Source organism: Haliotis asinina, chromosome 3 (genome assembly GCF_037392515.1).
Source record: "Haliotis asinina isolate JCU_RB_2024 chromosome 3, JCU_Hal_asi_v2, whole genome shotgun sequence".
NCBI classification, from domain to species: Eukaryota; Metazoa; Mollusca; class Gastropoda; order Lepetellida; family Haliotidae; genus Haliotis; species Haliotis asinina.
This window is the reverse complement of record NC_090282.1, coordinates 45,536,786-45,549,716: the sequence shown is the minus strand read 5'-3', so window position 1 is coordinate 45,549,716 and position 12,931 is coordinate 45,536,786. Positions and strand designations below refer to the sequence as shown.

Below are 12,931 nucleotides of genomic sequence, written 5' to 3'. Positions count from 1 at the left end.
ATTTCTTTATGTAATCGTGTCATCTGTTCTCAGGCTGCCAGATGCACAATGATCAATGACAAGGACACCACAGTCAGAATAGGGTGAGTTGCTGACAATAAAACATTATCCGAAGAAACAGATCCACTCTGGCGTGTAGGTCGAATAAGGGATCTGACTTAACAACTGGACCGCGCTTCTGTTGTGGAACTAAAATGACCTGCGTCAGTCGCAAAAATAATACATGCTGAACTACATACCGAAATAATTTCCAGTTATTTCACCGTATGGTTCATGTCTGATGTGTGTTCCCGATCTGTGTATTATCAGTAAAGGATGTGTATAGTTCGTCGTCCTCTACGTTCTCGGCGGCTGTTGACGCGGAAGTTGTTATGGCGACTCTAACCCCCTTTCGGATGGGGTTATTAGAAGATGAACTTTGAAAGGGTAAATTTTCACTGCTGGTGCACGTTTTGTGTGACTTTGTGTCTGTGTTCTACTTCACGTCAGTGTTTGTGTTCTACATCACGTCTGGGATCCAGATGCTTGGCAGCTCTTCAATTCTCTTCTTCCTTTACGCTTCGCATTTTCATATCACCTGTTTCCAATCCATGTGGTCAGCTCCTTTTGTCCATTACATCTTTCTCCCTGTTTTCATTTTGTGGTACTTTATTATTTGTTTAATATAACTTGTTTGCCACCTCTACCTGCAACCAGCCTCCTGTTGTGGTGCGTTTGTTTCTCGTCTAACACAGTAACTTAATAAAAGTTCAAGTAGTAGCAGCAGCAGCAGCAGCAGCAGCAGCAGTAGTAGTAGCAGTAGTAGTAGTAGTAGTAGTAGTAGTAGTAGTAGTAATAGCTTCATTGTAGTATTTGCAGTTATTACGCATTTTGTGTTTAACTTCTTTTTGTCTCTTCATTAGGTGTGGAAACAAAATCTGCTTTCTGGCAAACATTGATGTAATGTCAAACTTGGAACTAATGGAAAACAAATGCAATACATTTTGTAAAGTCCATTTTCAATAACACCAACATATAATATGATATCTACGTTAGATTTTAGACTTTCTAGTGATTTTTAAAATTTAAAATGTGAACACAAAACATCCTCATCTTCCTAACAAACATATTGATGCAATCACAAACTACCAGGACACATGTATTTCATGTTAATGACAACGTAAGACCTGCAAGTAGATCTAAGATGTTACTTCGACAACGACCCCGCAACATCAATCCACATGTTCACATATTGCTGTATGTTCCAGGGGCACACAGTATAATGAGATGTGTAACTTCTACATCATGTACTCCGTCAACGGCACTGAACAGGTCCGAAACAGCGCATGTGCCAGCCTCGGCCCTCCTGTCTGGTCCTGGGCTGACTTCCAGGATGGTGACATGAACCTTGATGCCATGCCCAAGACTGTCAGCGTTGTTCCGGGAACTACAGTTGCTTTGAATGAAACAGCTGACACCAGATTAGTGCACCCAGCTCGGATGGCGTGGGGCTCCTACTATGAACAGCTCGTGAACGATGGCGTCATAACTAGAGATCTTAGTGAATACTACCTTGACCTGACCGTGTCCGTATACCCTTAAGGTTCAGGGTCGTACTTGTAACAGGAGTATTGTTTATGGTTTAATTTGAGCTACATACCGATACTTATTATTGCAAAATATGAAACATCGTAAATTATTACGCTGAATTCCACAAGAATAGACTAGTTACCATTGAAATGCATCTTCTTTCTAGTCAGTCTTATGATTATAAACACATAATTTGAGATGGACATTTTCCGTCTAACGGTCGTATTATAAACATATAAGCATCAACTGAATCAACACAGGTTCTACAGACATTGCTAAATACGTCTATCTTTGCAAATAAAATAGTTTGAAATTTCTGTTTGTTTTTTGTGTTATTGTTGCGGATATGTAATGTAAACAAAAAGGGTTTCGCATGAAATTTGTCATTGTGCAAGGAGAGGTTGTATACATGTATGTTAGACGAACCATTTAGACAATATACATAACTGTTCCGGTTTCTTTTCTTCAGCATGTTTAACTTTTAGAGAGTTAGTACATAAGGATTTTTTACTAAACCCTGATTAATGAGGGCGGGATGAGGTCTGTTGATTTCATTGATGACTTTGTTGGAGCCAGGGATAACGGATTCTGGGGTGATGTATGTATACCGAGCGTGGAGTGATCTGTACAAACCAACATGTCTCTGATTGTATGTGATTTCAGAGCCACCCAGAACGACGAAATGTGCAACTTCTACATCATGTACTACGTGGAAGGCAAGGACATCATGAATGAAAACTACTGCTTCACTTCTGGACCACCGAACTATTCGTGGGCGGACTTCCGGGAGGGTGACCTTGCTCTTGGGGACAAGCCGGAGACTGTAAGCACCGTTCCAGGGTCCTCGGAACCCCTGGAAGAAGGCAAGGATGAAATGGGGGAATACCTGGAGTCCATCTTGGATAATCTCCAGCCCCGTGAGTTGGAGGCGCTATATGAGGAGATGGCTGAGGAGGGGAACAAGAATAATCTGAACAATTATTATTATGGCGGTTATTAGAGGGAGAGATCGGAAAGGGGAGATAATTGGGAATACAGTGTACTATCTCCCTCTTCATAATTCTATGAGCATCTATGAAACAATGGAAAATATACAAAGGGGTTAGGGAGAGCAACATGTTTAGGAAATTTGCGAGTCTTGACATATGTAGAGGGAAATACTGCACTGACTTTATCAAAGATAAAGACTGTTTCGTGAATATAAGAATATATTTGAAGGGCAATATGCTGCTTTTGGTAAAGCATATGAAGTAGTGCAAACGGTTGTTATTGTGTAGATCGTAGATATATTACCTATACACACTTCCTGCCAGTGCTTGTGGAGCATTTATACATACACACCCATATCGGGTCGTCTTTCACTCCCCATATTTAACTCTCTCTATTTCACCCAATGCCAACTCTCAGTCAATCCATGTTCCCTCGAGTGAAACAGAATGTCTTCTATATTGACAGCTTCCATGAAAGCCTTTCTAGAAATGGCCTGCCGATTTTATCCAAAGCTGTTTGGTAATGTACGATGTCATTCATTTCGACGTAACGTCTTTCCCCGTAGTGTATTGTACGTGTAATCAAAGCAGCTTGAGAATCTTCACCCACCGGTGTACTTGCAGTAGTTTAGTAAAGCCAACTGTTGTTTCTGGCACACGCCTGTGATAGTCTTGTATTATTCTTCTTGCACGGACACAACACAGTGCATTCTCTTAAAGTAGACATTTCAGAGATAATCAAACTCATATGAACTGTTCGGCCATTGTTTGCACATCCACAGAAGTCAGCATCAACATGTAAATAGAGTGTTATCTGTCGGTATTCCGAAGACACTTCTGGCCCTGAAAACACTTGTGGAGCAGTGTGTATTGTAACTAAGTCATACTCTCTGTATTGCTCAATATGTGCCATTCGTACGTTTCCTTTCGTAGAGGTGTGTGTCATGGTGCTGTAGATATATATATCAAATCACTATTATATAGTTAATTCAAAGACATGCACAGAGAAATATATTTATTTTCAAAAGTCGGGTTTGTCAATAATGTATGAATGTACAGTATTGATTTAACGTTTATTGTTATTCTAAGGTTAAACTATATGGTTCAACCTCGTTAATCAGGACCAAGTTGATCCAGCGGGTTGTTCTCTATTCCCCTTCATCTCTATTCGCCTACATACTCAAAACAACACTTCATGGTCTGTTGCCCACAGATTACGCAATGATAAACACTCGTCACCTCTGTGATCTGAAACTGGACACTTCTATTTGACTCTGCAACCCTGTAAACATTATAAACCTAATAGTTAAGAAGAAAATTTACACTATGCGCATAAATGAAGTTAAACCAAACTTTCACCAGATCAGTAGTGAAATAAAAGACATACTACAAATCATGTAAATCCATTGCCTTTGCACACGCTAACATATATCTCTTGGAAATAAAAATTTGAAAAAAGAGCTGCTTATTTCTTTAAATGGAATGGCCATTTATAAAAATAATTACTACTAAAAGAAGAACGTCCATTTGCCAATGTTTTTCATGTAAATATATAATCTAATTCATACTGGATATACTTATCTTCCTGCTCCACTAAATATTCTTATAACAACAGTCAATCAAGATCACTTTTGCTCTGGTCAGGCGGTTCCATTATTGCAGTAGGGGTGCAGTTTTCATTCTAATTAGTCAGTGTTGTTGTTGTTGGCGATTGGAGACGTAGGCGATTAGCGACTAAACCGATCCAGCTTCGCGGAGCATTACTGTTTGGAACCCTTATATACCAGTGCTTTCATCCGTGTGATTTCACTGACAGTGAATCCGTCCGGAATAACGAGGTTTTATTATATACTGCAAGTCAAATTAGGTGTGTTCTGAGTATTGCATTTCTACACCTTTAACACTCCGTCAGTAAACATACTTATCCTGAACAGATGAATTTGGAGAGAGAAGACATTAAGTTTAAGTAGGATTTCGACATCCGTTTTGAAATGCAATAGTCATTGAAAACATTATTCCTAATTTTCGAATAAATAATTTCGGCCTTTGGAAATGTGTTGTTTGTTGTTTTTACATGTGTAGCCGTGACTTTGAGGATTATCAACACACGCTTGCCTCACCTACTCACTTCCCAGGGGAGGTTCACTTCCCAGTCATCCAGCCACTATGTCAGATGATGATACAATCAAAGCGAGAGTAATTCCGCATTGCTGTACGCTCGTATCGGCACAATTACATGCATGCTTCCTGTTGTCCACCCCAGTGGTGTACTAAGCAAAGGTTCGAGTAGAAATGATGCACAGTCGACCGACCGCGAAAGATAAACCAGGGGACTGACTTGTGACATCATGGTGGAATTTGGAAGGCCTGCTTCAAATGGTTTTTAATGTTTAATTTTGTGAACATGTTTAGTCACACTACACAATGGGTGTATGTCAGATTGAGACATGTGTTTACACCATCCAATACAAAACAGACTGTGAGCGATGAAGTCCTGCATTCAATCACCAGACTGTCTTGTTATTGTTGTTAGGTAAAGGTACATCCCTGAACCATTAGACAATTAAATCCGATTCCTTTACGATTATTCTCATGAGTACATGAGAATAGAGGGTCTAGCCCGGACAAAATGTTCCGGGTTACAAGGAATGGCGGGAAGTCAGCTGCTGTGAGATACGGAACAGAATAATCTTACATTAAAACAATCAGGAAATGGTGACGAAATAGAATATGAGGGAGAACAGAAGCGTACCGACCAGCGTTCGAGACCCGGCACAACTCACGAACCCTCTCAGTATGTCTATGACTTGGTACGGAAGATGCCAGATGTTCGCGGTGAGATAGTCATATGCATAGCAGGCTCACGAGGTTTCACGTGGAACACACGCATGCCAGCACGTGTCTTCTGGAACATATCGTGAAAATCAACCAGGGGAATTCTTACATCGTACGCTGCATGAGAAGTTTTGAAAGTTTCAAAATCAATCACGTTGTGTTCACGTTGTCTCCTAGGAATCTGTGTTGAAATGAATTTGATCTAGTGTGCCTAAACAGTTGTCAAAAGTAGACATTACATGGTTGAGCTGCAGGATCAAGTAATGATCATGACGTGATACACCGGTCATGTTTCTTAAAGAATATAAAACCTTAACCGTTCTGGCTTCCACATTTCTCAAGGTACTAATATTTAGACAGTACCTCAGCTTGGCTGACACAATGCACAAACACTTTTATACCACCGGCTGAAGGATATCCATGCTCCTTATGTCTTGGGGAATATTCAAGCAGTTTTTCAGCAGCATTCTGCAGATACGAGAAATTGCCTATATCACAATTATCCCCCGGTAGGGTCAGCTGGTATGTGCAGGTACCACAACTATATCATCGTATAGATATTGCAATGATGTCAAACTGACTGCAACATTTGAAGTTTCTTGTACACATGAAGGATAATGATTGGGTTGATAAGAAAGCACGGCCAAATGGAACACCACACTTTGTAAACACTGTGAAGTAGTGTAGTCTGTACTTGATAGTTGTCTTCACGACTTCCAGCTGGACATCCCCGTTTCCGCATCTGTGTTTCAGTGTACATGGAAACTGCCTGCAAGTTTAAGGACGACCTGACAATCCACCCCTTCGCCTTCCGGACCCACACCCATTCTCTAGGTACGACAAACTACGTTGTTTCAGTGCATCCCTTGACCTCTTCAGTTCATAAAGGATATCCGTTCTAATGTACGATTCTGCAATGTATATTGCCCTTAATATTCATAACGTGCTTCAAGAATTCATGGTTTAATCCAAGCAATCTTTATTCCGACTTTCATTTTAGAACGTATAATTCACAGAGTTCCAAACCCCAGGTGTATTTCCCGTAGGGAGTGTTTAGTCAAACACCATTTACAGATGGTCTATGGTGTAATGAATATAGCATTTACACAAGCACGACCACCCTCGAGGTGGTAACACGCCAATATTCAGGTGTCGGTGTGTTTCTGCATGTTCCTTTAAAGAGCCTGTATTCAGCTGAATTATCCATTGTGTGTAATGGGTTTGGTTAAGTGAAAGTCCTTCTAATTTCTGTTTCTTCAACAGGACAGGTTGTGTCTGGTTACCGAATCCGCGACGGCAAATGGACTGAAATTGGCCGCATGAGTCCCCAAAAACCACAGGTTTCAGTTTCAAACAGCTCTCTTAATCACAGCCGTTAAAAGATAAATGTTATATATTTAAACTTTATTCTAGCAATGTTATTTCATACAATCAGCAAGGTGCGGAGGAGTAACCTAGCCCTAACGCTGGCTTGTCACACCGAAACCCGGGTTCGATTTCCAGCAATGTTATTTCATACAATCAGCAAGGTGCGGAGGAGTAACCTAGCCCTAACGCTGGCTTGTCACACCGAAACCCGGGTTCGATTTCCAGCAATGTTATTTCATACAATCAGCAAGGTGCGGAGGAGTAACCTAGCCCTAACGCTGGCTTGTCACACCGAAACCCGGGTTCGATTTCCAGCAATGTTATTTCATACAATCAGCAAGGTGCGGAGGAGTAACCTAGCCCTAATGCTGGCTTGTCACGCAAACCCGGGTTCGAGTTCCAGCATATGTGAACCCCATTTGTGAAATATTAATGGAATATTGCTAAAAGCGATGTGTTACACACACTCACTCACACACTCACTCACACACTTACTCACTCAGCAAATATAAGACCAGTTTATTGAAAAGGATCGATAAGATACTGATACAACAATGGCCATCTGAGCAGTAGGCTATTATGGTTCAAACATAGGTTTATTTGCCCTTGTCGAGTAACGGGAATGTTGTTGTTTTTCGCATATGTGTTAAGTTTCCATCTTGACAAGACATACGTAATGTGTTGTTGCGTGTTGACTTTATGTGATGAATTGTTCATAATGCATATTTCCAGATGTTTTACAACGCAACCACACCCAACATGACCGTCAAACAAGGCGATATTCTTGTAAGTTGTATATGCGGGCGTCTGTGCGTGCGTGTGTATGTGTTTGTGTGAAACAACGTTGAGTGAGCACAACGGTTCTCATCCACGAGCGGCAAAGACGTGGTAGTGGTAGATATGTTACACCAGAGCCCCGTTTGACTCGGGGACAGTAGCGCTAATACTTTTACAAAGTGTCACAGCGCTGAGGCGATCGTGACTCCCATAAGTGAAAAAAAACAAATTGTCACAGAGCTGAGGGGATGGTAACTCCCATACATGAACACACAGTCTAAGACAGAGTTGTGGTATGTTACCACGGTAGTTTGCTTTGGGATAAGTCCATTAAGTTATTCCTCCTTTCCTTACGCTACATTTATGGACAGACGTTTAAATCGTTCCTATATGTAAGCTCACTGCTAATGACTGATCTCCCAGACTATTTGGTACAACAAGTGTATGTCAGTGTTATTTCTTTATGTAATCGTGTCATCTGTTCTCAGGCTGCCAGATGCACAATGATCAATGACAAGGACACCACAGTCAGAATAGGGTGAGTTGCTGACAATAAAACATTATCCGAAGAAACAGATCCACTCTGGCGTGTAGGTCGAATAAGGGATCTGACTTAACAACTGGACCGCGCTTCTGTTGTGGAACTAAAATGACCTGCGTCAGTCGCAAAAATAATACATGCTGAACTACATACCGAAATAATTTCCAGTTATTTCACCGTATAGTTCATGTCTGATGTGTGTTCCCGATCTGTGTATTATCAGTAAAGGATGTGTATAGTTCGTCGTCCTCTACGTTCTCGGCGGCTGTTGACGCGGAAGTTGTTATGGCGACTCTAACCCCTCTTTCGGATGGGGTTATTAGAAGATGAACTTTGAAAGGGTAAATTTTCACTGCTGGTGCACGTTTTGTGTGACTTTGTGTCTGTGTTCTACTTCACGTCAGTGTTTGTGTTCTACATCACGTCTGGGATCCAGATGCTTGGCAGCTCTTCAATTCTCTTCTTCCTTTACGCTTCGCATTTTCATATCACCTGTTTCCAATCCATGTGGTCAGCTCCTTTTGTCCATTACATCTTTCTCCCTGTTTTCATTTTATGTACTTTATTATTTGTTTAATATAACTTGTTTGCCACCTCTACCTGCAACCTAGTAGTAGTAGTAGCAGTAGCAGCAGCAGCAGTAGTAGTAGTAGTAGTAGTAGTAGTAGTAATAGCTTCATTGTAGTATTTGCAGTTATTACGTATTTTGTGTTTAACTTCTTTTTGTCTCTTCATTATGTGTGGAAACAAAATCTGCTTTCTGGCAAACATTGATGTAATGTCAAACTTGGAACTAATGGAAAACAAATGCAATACATTTTGTAAAGTCCATTTTCAATAACACCAACATATAATATGATATCTACGTTAGATTTTAGACTTTCTAGTGATTTTTAAAATTTAAAATGTGAACACAAAACATCCTCATCTTCCTAACAAACATATTGATGCAATCACAAACTACCAGGACACATGTGTTTCATGTTAATGACAATGTAAGACCTGCAAGTAGATCTAAGATGTTACTTCGACAACGACCCCGCAACTTCAATCCACATGTTCACATATTGCTGTATGTTCCAGGGGCACACAGTATAATGAGATGTGTAACTTCTACATCATGTACTCCGTCAACGGCACTGAACAGGTCCGAAACAGCGCATGTGCCAGCCTCGGCCCTCCTGTCTGGTCCTGGGCTGACTTCCAGGATGGTGACATGAACCTTGATGCCATGCCCAAGACTGTCAGCGTTGTTCCGGGAACTACAGTTGCTTTGAATGAAACAGCTGACACCAGATTAGTGCACCCAGCTCGGATGGCGTGGGGCTCCTACTATGAACAGCTCGTGAACGATGGCGTCATAACTAGAGATCTTAGTGAATACTACCTTGACCTGACCGTGTCCGTATACCCTTAAGGTTCAGGGTCGTACTTGTAACAGGAGTATTGTTTATGGTTTAATTTGAGCTACATACCGATACTTATTATTGCAAAATATGAAACATCGTAAATTATTACGCTGAATTCCACAAGAATAGACTAGATACTATTGAAATGCATCTTCCTTCTAGTCAATCTTATGATTATAAACACATAATTTGAGATGGACATTTTCCGTCTAACGGTCGTATTATAAACATATAAGCATCAACTGTTCTACAGACATTGCTAAATACGTCTATCTTTGCAAATAAAATAGTTTGAAATTTCTGTTTGTTTTTGTGTTATTGTTGCGGATATGTAATGTAAACAAAAAGGGTTTCGCATGAAATTTGTCATTGTGCAAGGAGAGGTTGTATACATGTATGTTAGACGAACCATTTAGACAATATACATAACTGTTCCGGTTTCTTTTCTTCAGCATGTTTAACTTTTAGAGAGTTAGTACATAAGGATTGTTTACTAAACCCTGATTAATGAGGGCGGAATGAGGTCTGTTGATTTCATTGATGACTTTGTTGGAGCCAGGGATAACGGATTCTGGGGTGATGTATGTATACCGAGCGTGGAGTGATCTGTACAAACCAACATATCTCTGATTGTATGTGATTTCAGAGCCACCCAGAACGACGAAATGTGCAACTTCTACATCATGTACTACGTGGAAGGCAAGGACATCATGAATGAAAACTACTGCTTCACTTCTGGACCACCGAACTATTCGTGGGCGGACTTCCGGGAGGGTGACCTTGCTCTTGGGGACAAGCCGGAAACTGTAAGCACCGTTCCAGGGTCCTCGGAACCCCTGGAAGAAGGCAAGGATGAAATGGGGGAATACCTGGAGTCCATCTTGGATAATCTCCAGCCCCGTGAGTTGGAGGCGCTATATGAGGAGATGGCTGAGGAGGGGAACAAGAATAATCTGAACAATTATTATTATGGCGGTTATTAGAGGGAGAGATTGGAAAGGGGAGATAATTGGGAATACAGTGTACTATCTCCCTCTTCATAATTCTATGAGCATCTATGAAACAATGGAAAATATACAAAGGGGTTAGGGAGAGCAACATGTTTAGGAAATTTGCGAGTCTTGACATATGTAGAGGGAGATACTGCACTGACTTTATCAAAGATAAAGACTGTTTCGTGAATATAAGAATATATTTGAAGGGCAATATGCTGCTTTTGGTAAAGCATATGAAGTAGTGCAAACGGTTGTTATTGTGTAGATCGTAGATATATTACCTATACACACTTCCTGCCAGTGCTTGTGGAGCATTTATACATACACACCCATATCGGGTCGTCTTTCACTCCCCATATTTAACTCTCTCTATTTCACCCAATGCCAACTCTCAGTCAATCCATGTTCCCTCGAGTGAAACAGAATGTCTTCTATATTGACAGCTTCCATGAAAGCCTTTCTAGAAATGGCCTGCCGATTTTATCCAAAGCTGTTTGGTAATGTACGATGTCATTCATTTCGACGTAACGTCTTTCCCCGTAGTGTATTGTACGTGTAATCAAAGCAGCTTGAGAATCTTCACCCAGCGGTGTACTTGCAGTAGTTTAGTAAAGCCAACTGTTGTTTCTGGCACACGCCTGTGATAGTCTTGTATTATTCTTCTTGCACGGACACAACACAGTACATTCTCTTAAAGTAGACATTTCAGAGATAATCAAACTCATATGAACTGTTCGGCCATTGTTTGCACATCCACAGAAGTCAGCATCAACAGGTAAATAGAGTGTTATCTGTCGGTATTCCGAAGACACTTCTGGCCCTGAAAACACTTGTGGAGCAGTGTGTATTGTAACTAAGTCATACTCTCTGTATTGCTCAATATGTGCCATTCGTACGTTTCCTTTCGTAGAGGTGTGTGTCATGGTGCTGTAGATATATATATCAAATCACTATTATATAGTTAATTCAAAGACATGCACAGAGAAATATATTTATTTTCAAAAGTCGGGTTTGTCAATAATGTATGAATGTACAGTATTGATTTAACGTTTATTGTTATTCTAAGGTTAAACTATATGGTTCAACCTCGTTAATCAGGACCAAGTTGATCCAGCGGGTTGTTCTCTATTCCCCTTCATCTCTATTCGCCTACATACTCAAAACAACACTTCATGGTCTGTTGCCCACAGATTACGCAATGATAAACACTCTTCACCTCTGTGATCTGAAACTGGACACTTCTATTTGACTCTGCAACCCTGTAAACATTATAAACCTAATAGTTAAGAAGAAAATTTACACTATGCGCATAAATGAAGTTAAACCAAACTTTCACCAGATCAGTAGTGAAATAAAAGACATACTACAAATCATGTAAATCCATTGCCTTTGCACACGCTAACATATATCTCTTGGAAATAAAAATTTGAAAAAAGAGCTGCTTATTTCTTTAAATGGAATGGCCATTTATAAAAATAATTACTACTAAAAGAAGAACGTCCATTTGCCAATGTTTTTCATGTAAATATATAATCTAATTCATACTGGATATACTTATCTTCCTGCTCCACTAAATATTCTTATAACAACAGTCAATCAAGATCACTTTTGCTCTGGTCAGGCGGTTCCATTATTGCAGTAGGGGTGCAGTTTTCATTCTAATTAGTCAGTGTTGTTGTTGTTGGCGATTGGAGACGTAGGCGATTAGCGACTAAACCGATCCAGCTTCGCGGAGCATTACTGTTTGGAACCCTTATATACCAGTGCTTTCATCCGTGTGATTTCACTGACAGTGAATCCGTCCGGAATAACGAGGTTTTATTATATACTGCAAGTCAAATTAGGTGTGTTCTGAGTATTGCATTTCTACACCTTTAACACTCCGTCAGTAAACATACTTATCCTGAACAGATGAATTTGGAGAGAGAAGACATTAAGTTTAAGTAGGATTTCGACATCCGTTTTGAAATGCAATAGTCATTGAAAACATTATTCCTAATTTTCGAATAAATAATTTCGGCCTTTGGAAATGTGTTGTTTGTTGTTTTTACATGTGTAGCCGTGACTTTGAGGATTATCAACACACGCTTGCCTCACCTACTCACTTCCCAGGGGAGGTTCACTTCCCAGTCATCCAGCCACTATGTCAGATGATGATACAATCAAAGCGAGAGTAATTCCGCATTGCTGTACGCTCGTATCGGCACAATTACATGCATGCTTCCTGTTGTCCACCCCAGTGGTGTACTAAGCAAAGGTTCGAGTAGAAATGATGCACAGTCGACCGACCGCGAAAGATAAACCAGGGGACTGACTTGTGACATCATGGTGGAATTTGGAAGGCCTGCTTCAAATGGTTTTTAATGTTTAATTTTGTGAACATGTTTAGTCACACTACACAATGGGTGTATGTCAGATAGAGACATGTGTTTACACCATCCAATACAA

At 40.4% G+C, this 12,931-nt stretch overlaps 1 protein-coding gene across 4 annotated transcripts in view; it reads left to right on the top strand.

Annotated features, from left to right (window-relative positions):
• The window catches only part of LOC137278107 (probable peptidylglycine alpha-hydroxylating monooxygenase 1), a 34,175-nt gene extending 21,662 nt beyond the window's left edge, over window positions 1-12,513 (top strand). Inside the window, exons 9-13 of one of the 4 annotated variants that reach the window (XM_067810228.1) lie at window positions 6,147-6,227; window positions 6,657-6,733; window positions 7,494-7,547; window positions 8,027-8,076; window positions 10,135-12,513. In XM_067810228.1, coding sequence (XP_067666329.1) covers window positions 6,147-6,227; window positions 6,657-6,733; window positions 7,494-7,547; window positions 8,027-8,076; window positions 10,135-10,471 — 599 coding nt within the window. In that variant the 3' untranslated portion in view covers window positions 10,472-12,513. Of the gene's footprint in view, window positions 1-33; window positions 84-1,247; window positions 1,887-2,232; window positions 4,612-6,146; window positions 6,228-6,656; window positions 6,734-7,493; window positions 7,548-8,026; window positions 8,077-9,162; window positions 9,582-10,134 lie in introns of those variants that run through there. The other 3 variants (XM_067810230.1, XM_067810227.1, XM_067810229.1) reach the window with 3 other exon arrangements.
• Window positions 12,514-12,931: the final 418 nt, after the last annotated feature.